The sequence below is a fragment of the Phyllobates terribilis genome, unplaced genomic scaffold (assembly GCF_046119375.1).
Source record: "Phyllobates terribilis strain yellow unplaced genomic scaffold, ASM4611937v1 Scaffold_3__8_contigs__length_932513732, whole genome shotgun sequence".
Lineage (NCBI taxonomy): Eukaryota > Metazoa > Chordata > Amphibia > Anura > Dendrobatidae > Phyllobates > Phyllobates terribilis.
In genome coordinates, this window is record NW_027362763.1 from 469,400,270 (window position 1) to 469,412,913 (window position 12,644).

General features: G+C 40.3%; 1 protein-coding gene across 4 annotated transcripts in view; it reads left to right on the forward strand.

Annotated features, from left to right (window-relative positions):
* The window catches only part of LOC141259599 (uncharacterized), a 248,968-nt gene that overhangs the window by 115,879 nt on the left and 120,445 nt on the right, over window positions 1-12,644 (forward strand). For all 4 annotated transcript variants that reach the window (XM_073675832.1, XM_073675830.1, XM_073675833.1 and 1 more), the window contains 5 exons: window positions 4,299-4,447; window positions 6,599-6,710; window positions 9,515-9,564; window positions 10,405-10,575; window positions 10,911-11,028. In XM_073675832.1, the coding sequence (XP_073531933.1) occupies window positions 4,299-4,447; window positions 6,599-6,710; window positions 9,515-9,564; window positions 10,405-10,575; window positions 10,911-11,028 (600 nt within the window). The remainder of the gene's footprint in view (window positions 1-4,298; window positions 4,448-6,598; window positions 6,711-9,514; window positions 9,565-10,404; window positions 10,576-10,910; window positions 11,029-12,644) is intronic.

The following is a 12,644-nucleotide window of genomic DNA, read 5'->3' on the forward strand; positions in this document are numbered from 1 at the left end:
ACACCCACAAACTTAAATGCATTTTTTGGGGATTTTATGTGATATACCGTCACAAAGTAGCAAGTATTTGTGAAGTGTAAAGGAAATGACATATGGTTTTCTAATTATTTTAAAAATATAAATTTGAAAATTGTGATGAGCATTTGTATTCAGCCCACTGTAGTCTGATACACCTAAATAAAATCTTGAGTGACCAATTGCTTCCAGAAGTCAAATAATTAGTAAATTGAGTACACCTGTTAATAATTTATTCTCAGTCTAACTACAGCTGTTCTGTGAAGGCTTCAGAGGTTTTTTAGAGGGATCAAACAGCATCATGAAAACCAAGGAAAACACCAGACAGGTCAGGGATAAAGTTGTGGAGAAGAGTAAAGCAGGGTTAGGTTCTAACAAAATAGCCAAAACTCTGAACATCTGCTGGAGCACTGTTCAATCCACCATCCAAAAATGGAAGGAGTATGGCACAAATGAAACCTACCCAAGCAAGGAGATCACAAAGTAGAGCAGCAGCCAGGAGGCCCATGGTCACTCTAAAGTTGCTCCAGAGAGATCCATAGCCCAGGTTGGAGAATCTGTCCACAGGACAACTATTAGTCGTGTACTCCACAAATCTGGCCTTTATGGAAAAGTGGCAAGAAGAAAGGCATTTTTGAAAGCAAGCCATAAGAAGTAATGTTTACAGTTTGTAAAAAGCCATGTAGGGGACACAGCTAGCATATGGAAGAAGGTGCTCTGGTCACATGAGACCAAAGTAGAACTTTTTGCACATAGCATTTTGCATTGCACATCACCCTGAAATCACCATTCCCAGCGTCAAACATGGTATTGGCAGCATCATGCTGTGGGGATGCTTTTCTTCAGCCGAGTAAGGGAAGCTGGTCAGAGTTGATGTGAAGATGGATGGAGCTAAATACAGGGCCATCCAGGAGGAAAACCAGGGCAGAAACGGGGCATCTTGGGGCAGAAACAGTCAGCCAAGATGAGGAGTGTAAGCAGGGTGGTGAATAGTCTACCCTATAAACTTCGTATGCCTGAGCACTTGCCTGAGCACTTCACTTGGGGCAGGAATGGAGCAGCAGAAAATAATTAGCTTTAGACAAGGTAAGAACCAGTTTGTACCTTTTACTGGAGTTTTTGCAAACAGTTCCAGAAGCTTATGTACAGTTCACATACAGGGTTTTGGACAGACCTGCATGGTGAGGGTTCAGAGGCTCTGCTGTGAGATTGTGTAGCCTTCTTGCTGCTAATTATACCTCTTGTAGATGATTCCTTGGATCCCTAGGGGTCCAAGGTGAACAGTTACTGGATCTGGGATCCCTTCCAGCGAGCAGGCAACATGAATCCTGTCAGAACACTCACTTTCTTTTGCAGCAGTGTCTTTGACTCCATGCGGTTGCTGAGCTCCCAGGTAAAACACTTCACTGCTCGTTATATGAAGACCGAGCAGTATTTCAGTTTAGCATAGACTCTGAAAGTCTCTGTGCTCTAGGGACTGGACCCTGCCTTGTGCAGCTTGTATGACGCGCCCCCTGGGCCGTGGGGGTACCCGGAGCCGGGCCTTGTAGATGCTGGGGGTTGTAGTCACCGTGGCGGTGACCCGGTCCGTGACCCAGGGCGGTCAAACCAGGGTAGTCTATGTGTCTCTGTTATATATAGTCCGACTACGCCACCTGTGGAATGCGGTTATTGGGAACCGCCGCTGCGGAGCAGTCCACTGAAGCTGATGGTGTGTGCAGCAAGGTGATGTAACTCCCCACAGGAAGAGTGGAGCTTCAGGGCAGTGCGTGACTGGATAATGGTGGTGATTGTGCAGGGCGTTCTAGTGCTGTGAGTGCTGGCGCCGCAAGGAACACAGAGACAAGATAGTGCAGTCCCAGGGTCTTTCCTCACGTTTATCAACTTCCAAGTTACAGACGTCCAAGCAACTTCCCACGTCGTGCTGTGCGTACTCAGTGAGGGGCTCAGTCCACCCTCAGGTATCTCTAGAGCACTTATCAGGACCCCGTTCTGTGTACCTTTCTCTGGCCTCTTCCTGCACCTCACACCCAGCGCCACTTCTATCTGGTACCCTCGGGCCTTGGCGGGCGACGTATGTTCCGTCCCCTGGGTCCTATGTGGCTACCTTCTTAGTGCGACTGGTGTGGACTTATGGCTACAGCACTTGAAACACTGCAGCCTCCGCTTCCTAGTTGAGCATTTGCTGTTTCTCCACTAGTTGAGGGACCCGGTTCCCTGTTCTGGCCTGACCCCTCTACCTCCTGGTAGCAGCGGGCGTACGGGTGGCCTTCTGCACGGCCCGTACCCCTAGGGTCCCTTCTCTCCTTGTTCCTGGAGCCGTCCTGCTCCCTCTTCTCTCTCTCCCAGGCTTAGGCCTCCTGACTAGGCCCGCCTGTGGAGCAGAGCTCATACAGAGCCTCTTTTCCCTGACTCCTCCTCAGTCTGTCTGACTGGAACTGACTACTGACCTAAGATGGTTCCTCCCTTTTATACTTCCTACTATGTGCTCCCAGGATCTACGTTCTCCACCCCATCCACTACATAGTTCCCCCTCTCTAGGTGGTTCCCCCCACTCCAGCCAGGGACCAGGGACTGTGCTCTCCCGTAGGAGCAATCTCGCCCTGTCCCCTGGAAATGTGGTGTAGTAAATGCAGGTGTTAGGGTCCTGAGCCATACTCCTTCCTTACCTGAGAGGGGCGCCACATGAACATGCAGAGAGTACACTTCTCTCCCTTAGGCTGTGTGCCCACGTAGCGTTTTTCAAGCGTATATGCTGCGGAATTTCCGCAGCGTAAACGCTTGAAAAACGCATGTATATCCGCACCCCATGGTCCCCAATGGCATTCCGCAATGTCAATGCCCATGCTGCGGATTTTTCCGCAGCGTATATGCTGTGGTCAAAAATCCGCAGCATGTTCATTAATTTTGCGGAAGCGCAGCGGAATCAATGTGCGGATAGTACCCAGGTCTGGAGGAGAGGCGACTCTCCTCCAGACCTGGGTACCAAAGAACCTGTAAAAAAAAGAAAAAAATAAAGTTTATACTTATCTTCTGATGTTTTCCCTCCGTTGCGCTGTTGTCTGAAGGACCTGCCACGTCATTGAGTCATGTGACCCACCACATGACTCAATGACATCACCGCAGGTCCTGCACACAACAGCGTGAGCCGCTGAAGCCTCCGGACGGGGCAGAGAATGCATCAGAAGGTGAGTATAAAGTTTATTTTTTTATTTTTTACCATTCTGAACAAGTTGTCAAGCACTTTTCCAAGTGATGCTTGGAGAAGTGCTTGATAACCCGCATGCGGAAATGCATGCAAAGACGCCTCACAAACGCTTCTACCTGGCGGGAAAACCGCATGTAATATCCGCATGCGATTTTCCCGCCAGGGAGAAGCGTAAAAAATATGCTTCAGGTCCGCAACGTGGGCACATAGCCTTACACAGAGAACTCCATGATGCTGCTTCTTCCTCACACACACTACCACTACTACTGAAGCACCTCCTCCCCTCTCTAAGGGATCGTGTACAACTTCCTGGTTTAGGCAAAAGTGTACAGTCCTTCAGTAAGGGAGTGGGTAACAATATGTGTATGTAATGAAAATGGCAGAGAATTTATCCCTCACCATTGCTGGCAATACAGATGAATTATATCACACATGCAGGCATTTTGTGGCGCTATAGACACGGGCGCCACAATAACACAACAAAAAGTTTTTTAAAAGTTTAGTTACCTTATATGGAACGTTTAGGTCTCATTCAGACATGAGGAATTTTTCTGGTATGTAAAAAGCGCTATGATTTTCATCAGTGTTTTGGATCAGATTTTTATCAGTTTGGTCAGTGTGTCAGTTTTTACCATCAGTGTTTCATCACTAATTTTCACTTATGAAAAAAATGAAATTGCAAATCTTCTCCAACTCGTTGCAATGTTAAAAAGAGACAGCACATGGATAACACACGGATGGCATACATGTGCTGTCAGTGATTTCTCACAGACCCTTAAAATTGAATGAGTAATTTTTGATCCATAGCGCAGATCAAAAATGGACATGTCTCCATGATTTTTTTTGCAGATATGCTGTCCTCAAATAAACATGGACCTCTTAGCAGAACCATAGACTATAATGGGTACATGTTTACTACATATACAGAACTCTTATTTTTTTTCTGCAAGTTACATCAATTGTCTTTAGAAACTCATTGCCAGACATTTTCATATAAGTAGTTTCCAACACAGTACACATTTGTAGACATTTATCATCTTTTGTTACCCTTTCCTATATTTTTTGGTATTTTTAGGATGGAAACTTAGCAATACAAAGACAGTTCAGCTCTTCTGCAAGTGAAAGAAATTCTGCATCCTGGGCAGTAGTTGAAAGTCTGACGTCCATTGCTCCAGTAACTCATTCTAATGAGATTCTAGTGCAGGCACAGCAGTCAAATAAAAGGTACTGACATTATGTGTGAATCCCTGTATGGATATTAAAACGTAAGTAAGTATTAGAGCCCTCTGTCCATCAAGCCACCAGTCACTGTGACATTTAACTGGGTCAGAGTAATCTCCTTATCTGGCTGCTGCAGCAGAGTGCCAACTGTAATATACTGTACATCCTGTCAAAGTATATCCTGTCTGCCCTGTAAATGTATGGTGTAGTGAACTAAGGGGTTAGAAAAATACATTATTTTTCAAAACTTATATCAAAATAAGAACATTTAGAGCTCTAATAAGTAGCTCAGTAGTATGTAACATAATGTACATTTCCATGATCAATAATATCCAATATACAGTAACATGCACTTAATTATTGCTCATCAATACATTGGAACACATCATTACAATGCAAATCCTATCATACATAGACATAGTAATTCAAGGGAATTTGTCACTAGGTTTTTTTCTACCACATCTGAGAGCAGCATGATGGCAGAGACCCTAAGTCCTGTGATTTATTACATAGGTGCATTTTTACTAGCTGATAATCTTTCAGATTTTAACGTTCATAATCCATCATTCACGATAATGATGTCATGTGAATGGGTTGAGCGACTGAACAATGTGTCCAAAATTGCTAGTTCACCATGCTTAAAATCGTTTATGGGAGGGAAAAAATTGTCATTCATCTTTTGAAAATTGTATAATGTAAATGGAGATTGTCTGCAATTAAGCCAGCAAAAAGGAGGAGTGAAAAATTCAGATCCTAGGTATGGATGGCAGTGATTGGGTGATATTATTTCGAGGTAATTGTTCAGTAGCCCTTAGAGCTTTGGAATGAGTACATATTCTTGTCTACATCATGCTGCTCTCAGATTAGGTGGCAAAATCTGCTGACAGATTCCCATTAAGTTCTTCATTGTTTTTCATTGATGGCAGAAAGAAATGATTGTGTGGCTGTCATACTTACCAGACATATTGTTAAAGGGGAACTAACTTTTCAATAAGAGTTGGAAAAGGCGGCAGACTGACTTGGTGTTTTGATCTCTCCAAGTTTCAAGTTTTTTTGCTACATTACTCTGCCTCCTAGTGCCTCTGCTTGTCAACTTGCATTTTTCCAACATGGTGGGCAGTGCGGACATTGCCGGGACATGTCAGAACTATACTGGCACTATGTACTTTCCCACACTTTCCACAATACATTGCAACCAGCCATTGCATCCTCTGCTGTGCAGTACAGTGCAAAATCACAGCAAAAAATGCATATTTTACCGTTATATTGAGAAAATCTATGTAAAAATTGTATGTTTTAACAGCAATTTTTTTTTTGCCGTGTCAAAAGCGAATAATTTTTACAGTGATTTTCATAGACTCATGGTAATTATGCAGTTTCATCACTGGTTGTGACACTGACGGGCATAAGATCACAGATGTCCATTTTTATGGTTTTTCACCAAGACCATTGATGGAGAGTATAACATGGATGAAGATATGAGGTATATGCTTACAGTCAGGCAGCAGTGATGAGGATCACTAGAGGCAGAGTCATCGGAGAAGGTGTCGTTGTCTCTGGTACTCGAGATGGACATATCCTAACAACAGACGGTAGATAGCAAATGAAGAAGAAGAGTGACACTTGGTAGCTGGCACTTTAGAGACTTTTTAAGGAATAAAACATTAACATTTTAGTTGAAGTGAGTGAATAATTACTTTTTATGACATTGTCTACTAGTTGTTCTAAAGTACATTCTCTTTTAAAATTATACGGAGCTTAAAATTGCTTGAAAATATATCTAGTAGCTCTAAATTATCTAGAATATTGTGAGACCAATGGTGAGGCCAAATCCATTGCTGATATTAAATATGTATAGAAGCATCATTGTTTAATGTAAGGATTTCTTGTCCATTTCTCCTTGGATTATATCCACAACTTGGAAGGACACTGATTAAATTGCTCTGACTAAGCATGTGTTTGTTGCTCTACCGCTTTGAGATTCAAATACGAGGTATATACCATAATATTTTGATCAATGCTTATGTACCTTTTTACTATTCTGTTAGGCAAATATTTCCACTTTTTCTACGGTATGTAAAATCACATATTTCTGTAGAGAGATAATGTAAAATAAGCTATTTGGGGTAATAGAGCTAAAAATATTTTTTTCAGACTCCCAGAAGCATTTGTATCAATTCAGTTAGAAAAAGTGGGTCCTCGGGATACAATGTTGAATACATTTCTTCAAAAAAAACAGGCCATGGGAACGGCTATGAGAAATCCTGTAAGTAGCAGCGAGAGTATAACTTGTCATTTCTAATATTTCTTTAGGTCTAAAATATTTATTTTTAAGACCTTTTTGGAGGGCGGCCATATTAGAGAATCATGATTTACTGTATTTTCTGTGTAGACAGTACAGCAAGTCTTGGGCTTAATGATATCTGCATTGACTAGGAGTCAATTGAGTGAGAAATACCATAAATTATTATAGTGGAATACAGTCCCCTTCATCAAAGATCATGGAGTGACATGACGTGTTTATACATAGTGTGTAATATTACTAATCTGATTTATCGCTGTCTCTAGCAATGCAAAAGAGCTGTCATTCTCTTCACCATGTAATCATGAGATGACTCTGCACATTTTGTCTGTATCTATACAGCAAAGTTGACAAATGAGAAAACAGAAATCAGCCGCCTTTTGTAATGCTGTAGTGTTCACTGTGTTAATGTTAATAGTGTGCATAACAAATAATTCATAAAAAATATGTTTATAATAAAAATCTGATTTAAATAATATGTAATTTTCTGATTATACATGCCCTTTAATAATAGAAATGGTCTTTCAGCCCTTGATAAGTTTGGAAATTTGGTAGACCTACCAGAACCTGAATACAGAAATGTAATATAAAAATAGATTTTTTTTTTAGAAAAAGGTTGGCACTTCTAATATACTGTAACATCATACCATATGTACTATTTCTTGTGAACAGCACATCTGTATTATTAGACTCCATGTACATGAGACATTTACCCTGAAATGTTAATTGGCCATAAAACAAACAATATTACTACAGTCCATTTAATGCTACTAAAATCTATATTACTGCATTTTTATGCTATACTTTTTACACCACTTGAACATTGTGTTAGTTCACGTGAAAGAGACGATTTTTCCTCCTCTCTTTTTGATCCAATATCTTAATGCCCCCCATACAGATTAGAGAAAAGTTGTCCAAACCCACAATATTGGCAGGATAGACAAACCCACAATATGGCAGGGGTCTTCAGACTCTTCCCTGACATGATTTTGAGGGCGATAAGGAGCCGACCTGTTGGATATTCAACAGCTTATCTCTTTTCTTCCAGAGATAAACTGCTGCCAGAGGCATCCGGCAGTAGCTCTCTCATATAGAAAACTCGGTTAGGCCACGTTCACACGTTCAGTATTTGGTCAGTATTTTACATCAGTATTTGTAAACCCAAACCAGGAGTGGGTGAAAAAATGCAGAAATAGTGCACAAGTTTCTATTATACTTTTCCTCTGATTGTTCCACTCCTGGTTTTGGCTTACAAATACTGATGTAACATACTGAACAAATACTGATGTGTGAATGTGGCCATAGGTTGAACATTCCAGTGTATGGGGGAGATAGGGGAGATAACTGTTGGACGAGCGATAGTTCAGCTCACAGCTATCTAATGTGTATGGTAGCCTTTACTCCACTTCCCTGCTGTCATCCTACTATCTAAGTACCACAGTCAATTTACAGCAACATGATCAATAGTCTCTAGACAAATATTCATCCATCTGCTTTGTATAGAAGTAGACAGAGAATAATGCATTGCATTTATGCATTTAATTATGTTCAAAATGTTTTTATCAATTTTACAAGATACAACCAATAAATTAACAGGGAGAAGGTAAGGGTGAAGGTGGGGGAAAAGGAATTAAGGTGCCAGCGAATAGGCCATGAACTCTTTGGATATTGGAATTATCATTGATGATATGATTATATTATATATAGCTTTATGATATTAGAGTTATCAGATTGTTAGAGATAGCTATTACAGTTATATATTTAGATTGCCAGTTGAGCTGGATCCAAGTGTCCAGATTAAATAAATCCGCAGTCTAGAAGTGATCTTGATAGAAGCCAGTTTATGAAAAAGCTTTATCTTTTCTCATGTGTAATACACATATAGGTCAGATCCATCAAAAGAACAGAAGGCTATATGGTCGTTCGTCAGTGGCAATGATATGACCTTCACTAGGATGTAATAGAATAAGATGAGAAGAAGAAGGGTGGAGAGGTGATTGAGGCCGCAGAGAGATAAATGGCCTCGGCACATGGTATGAGTTTCAGTTCTGCAAGAAACATGTCATATGGGTTAATCACTTATTCTCCAAATATGAAGTTATATTTCGGACAAAATCTCTGTCATCCAAAAGAAGCCCCTATTCTCTATTTCCACAGCAGCTCGTAAACCCATATTGCAAACCGGGTCTGACCCAGATGAACCAATTCTCCATTTACTTTTAGAGAAACTAGTGTTTTTACCAAGAATGGATTGGGTCAACTTACAAAATGAACCTAGAATAAAATGTTTCTATGACACTTTCAAACCCATAATTCATATTCTTCCAACCCATGTCAAAACTGGGGTTAACACTTGCTTTCAATTCTAATCTGTTTGTAGTCAGGTAGATATTTATATCCATATCATCCCTGGACAATGGCAATCTCTGATTTTAGAGAAGTGACCTTTAGAAGTGGTAATGTACACATTGGATATTTTCCTACAGCATAGTCAGGAAATCAATTTTCACATTGCAGTCCGTTTTTAAAATATATGTTAGCAGTCAACAAGAAGTTCCTAGACTTTATACATTCCAGCTTTAGATCACTGGGTATCAGTGACCCAGAATGTGCAGAGCTTACTCGGAGATTGTAAGTGGTGACAGTACTGCTCAGTGCTTATATGTATTAACATAACGTATTTCCTATACAGAGAGTTTACACTGTGCAAACAATTTACCATTTTACACCACAACATACGATGTAAAATGAGCTTGTGTGCTTTGCAGGAAGAAGTGGAAAAAGTGAAACGAGAGCTTGTAACGGATTATTGCCAGAAGTGAGTTATCTCGAAATACTGCGCATTGATATTCTTCTTATCTGAGCATACATCTGTGTGAGCTATGGAACTGACATCTTGTCTATATATTACACATATTGTTTTCTGAGCTTGCCTGTATGTGAGGTCACTATAATGAAAGCTTTGTCTTACTTTGGCAGGAACTTTATTTTTCTCCGTTTCTATACACACGGAACTATTTATTGGTTTAACAAAAACCTCTCCTCATCCTCACTGCAATGGCAGTGCTGCCTTAATACCTCCTGGATTATATCTTTTAGTATTTTGTTTTTTTTTAAATTGAACGTTTTATTATTTTGATGCAAGAAATTATATGACATTAGCACTGAGCGCTATAAATTATTTTCTGAAAGGTGTAATTACTTACCAGAAGTCTATCTGCACAAAATGACTGTTCAAACCAAGCACAGATGCTTGGTGCACTCTTAGTGTGGCAGAGCAGTTCAATGCACTTCCCACCTATTTGATTTTTTAGCTATCTCTGCTCTTCTCTTCCTTTACTGAGAGCGCCGGCTTTACAAGCGCCTGGGGAGAGCAGAGGTAAATGTAAAACAAATAGGTGGAAATATGAAAAGAAACTGTTAAGCCACTCCAAGGTTGCTCGGAGCACCTGTGCTTGGTTTGAACAGTCGTATTGTGCTGACAGATTCCTTTTAAATCAATACAAACATGGAATACTTCTTGAAATGGTTATGCGTCCAATGCTGCCTATCAAACACACTATAAATATCACGTTAAAATTGGCTCATTTGGAATCTTTAGCCTTGTACATTTATCAAAAATAACTAATCAGAAGGATCTGTGCTCCCTATTATTTAGGTTAACCAGAAGGATTTCCACCTACTCGCTTCGTGGACAAATCATCGCTTACTGCAACAGCTTGAAACAACTACTGGAAGAGTTTCCACTCATTTGTAAAACCTATTTCATCATAGGGCAACCTCAAGGTAGAAAAACTATCATTAAAGAGGCGCCGCAGGCAGATCCCAGGTTTGTAGATGCCTTCACCTTGTAAGATTTTATTGCCCGGCTTTACTAACAGCTCTCTTATTATTTAATGCTGTAATTGGAGTTGTTCTCTTCTTCAGATAACATGGCATTGTCATACCTGTGCTTTTTATTACACCTATTCCTCTGCATGCTGTAAAACCTGCTGACTGGTTGTTGCAGTGCACATCACAACAACCTGTGTCTACATTATAAGCTGTCATAAACAGCACCCGCTCATTAAGTGCATGACTTTAAGCTGCACCTATATAATGTATTACTTTGCAGCGTCTGAGTAACAGCATTTGAAAATAACTTTTGTTTCTTCTGTTCTGCAGAATATTTCAGGAACGCCCACATACCTTACTGTCAGATGATGGGCGAATTTTTGTTAATTTGTGGTATATCCCTTACTCATCTGAAGTACTTTCCATGTTTAAGATGCTACCAGAAAAGGTATGTGGGAACAATATTTGAAATTGTCTTTAACATGTATAGATTTTTTACTGTTTGAATATCAGGTAGATTGCATAGAATCAGAGTTAAAGAAAATTTGTCATCAGGTTTTTTCTACCTAATCTCAGTGCAGCGATGTGTCACGTACTGAGCTGTTTGCTGTAGTTTTGATACAATCACTGTTTAATCAGGAGGAGATTATCACTAAAAGACTAGTAAACCTGCTTTTAGGTAGTCCTCCATACTCATGGGCTCAGTATAACCCCACCCTCACTACTGATTGGCAGCTTTCTGCCTATGCACAGTATACACAGAAAGCTGCCAATCAGTGATGTGGGCGGGGTTATACCGAGCTCAGCATTCAGAGAACTGGTAGGCCTGCAGCAGATTAAACAGGGATTTTATCAAAATGACAGCAAACAGCTCAGTAAGTGATACATCGCTGGAATCAGGGTCTTTGCCCCCTACATTATGCTGCTGTCAGATGGGACAGCAAAAACCTGTTGACAGATTTACTTTAAGGAACTGCTTTGTTTGTGTGTTTTGTGAAACAGTCATCACTGTATTACTTCCCACAAAATAAATAATTCATGAACTCAAATATGTTATTAAAAATGTTTGTCTGAGGACCTCAGTGTTTTGTTATGAATAGTCATAATTATCTTTTTATAGTCATGTGAGGAAAGGCCTGTGACTGCTGTAGAGATTTTTTAGGAGGACATAACTGCAATAAAAGGGAATCTGTCACCCCCGAAAACTAAAATTGTTGAACTATTTACACAATCATGGGTCACTTTCACACAAATTTCTTCATGTGCCTGATATGTATGTTTTTATTAATCACTTAATAAAATATACCCTTTTATGTTGGCATTATGGACTCTATGTTCTCCTTGTTTTCATATTTAATTGAGTTGCTACAACTCCTTCAGGCCTAATATACTGATACTACATGTATTAAATGCTTAACTGGCAATTTCTTAAGCTACTTACACAATCAGATAGGGGACTCAGCCCCTATAAAATCACACACTAATTTGGTTTATTTAAAAACAATTTGATTACATATGTGAATGAAGGGGCTTCAATGCACTCTTGGCATGGCTGAGAGTTCAGAGCAACATTCAATATCCTCCATTACTATCCTCCGCTCCCCCAACCTTATGGTGATTGACAGCTCTCCTATTGGAACTCTGTATGATCTAAATCTCCCACCCTGCATGCACTGACACTTCTGGAGCTGTGAGCATACACAATGTCAGTGTGTGGAAGAACAAAGTTCCCATCCCCTTCTCCTTTGTACAGGACCACACAGGATCACAAAGCAGTAGGTGGGCAATGCTGATAGGAGAAGCAGATGAGAGCGCACAGAGACTGACATGCCCACATGTCGATGTGTGTGCGTTCTCATCTCCTCTCCATTCAGCATCCACTGTCAACTGCTTTTTGGTCAGTATGATTACTAGTATGATTTTTTTACAGACCAAGTCCCCTATATGAATGTCCAAATAGCTCAATTTAAGTTTTAGAAGTGATAGACTCTCTAAAAAAAAAATCAGTAGTAGTGTCTCTAATTCATAATACACAACCTTAAAGGGGTTGTCTTACAGCCCTTA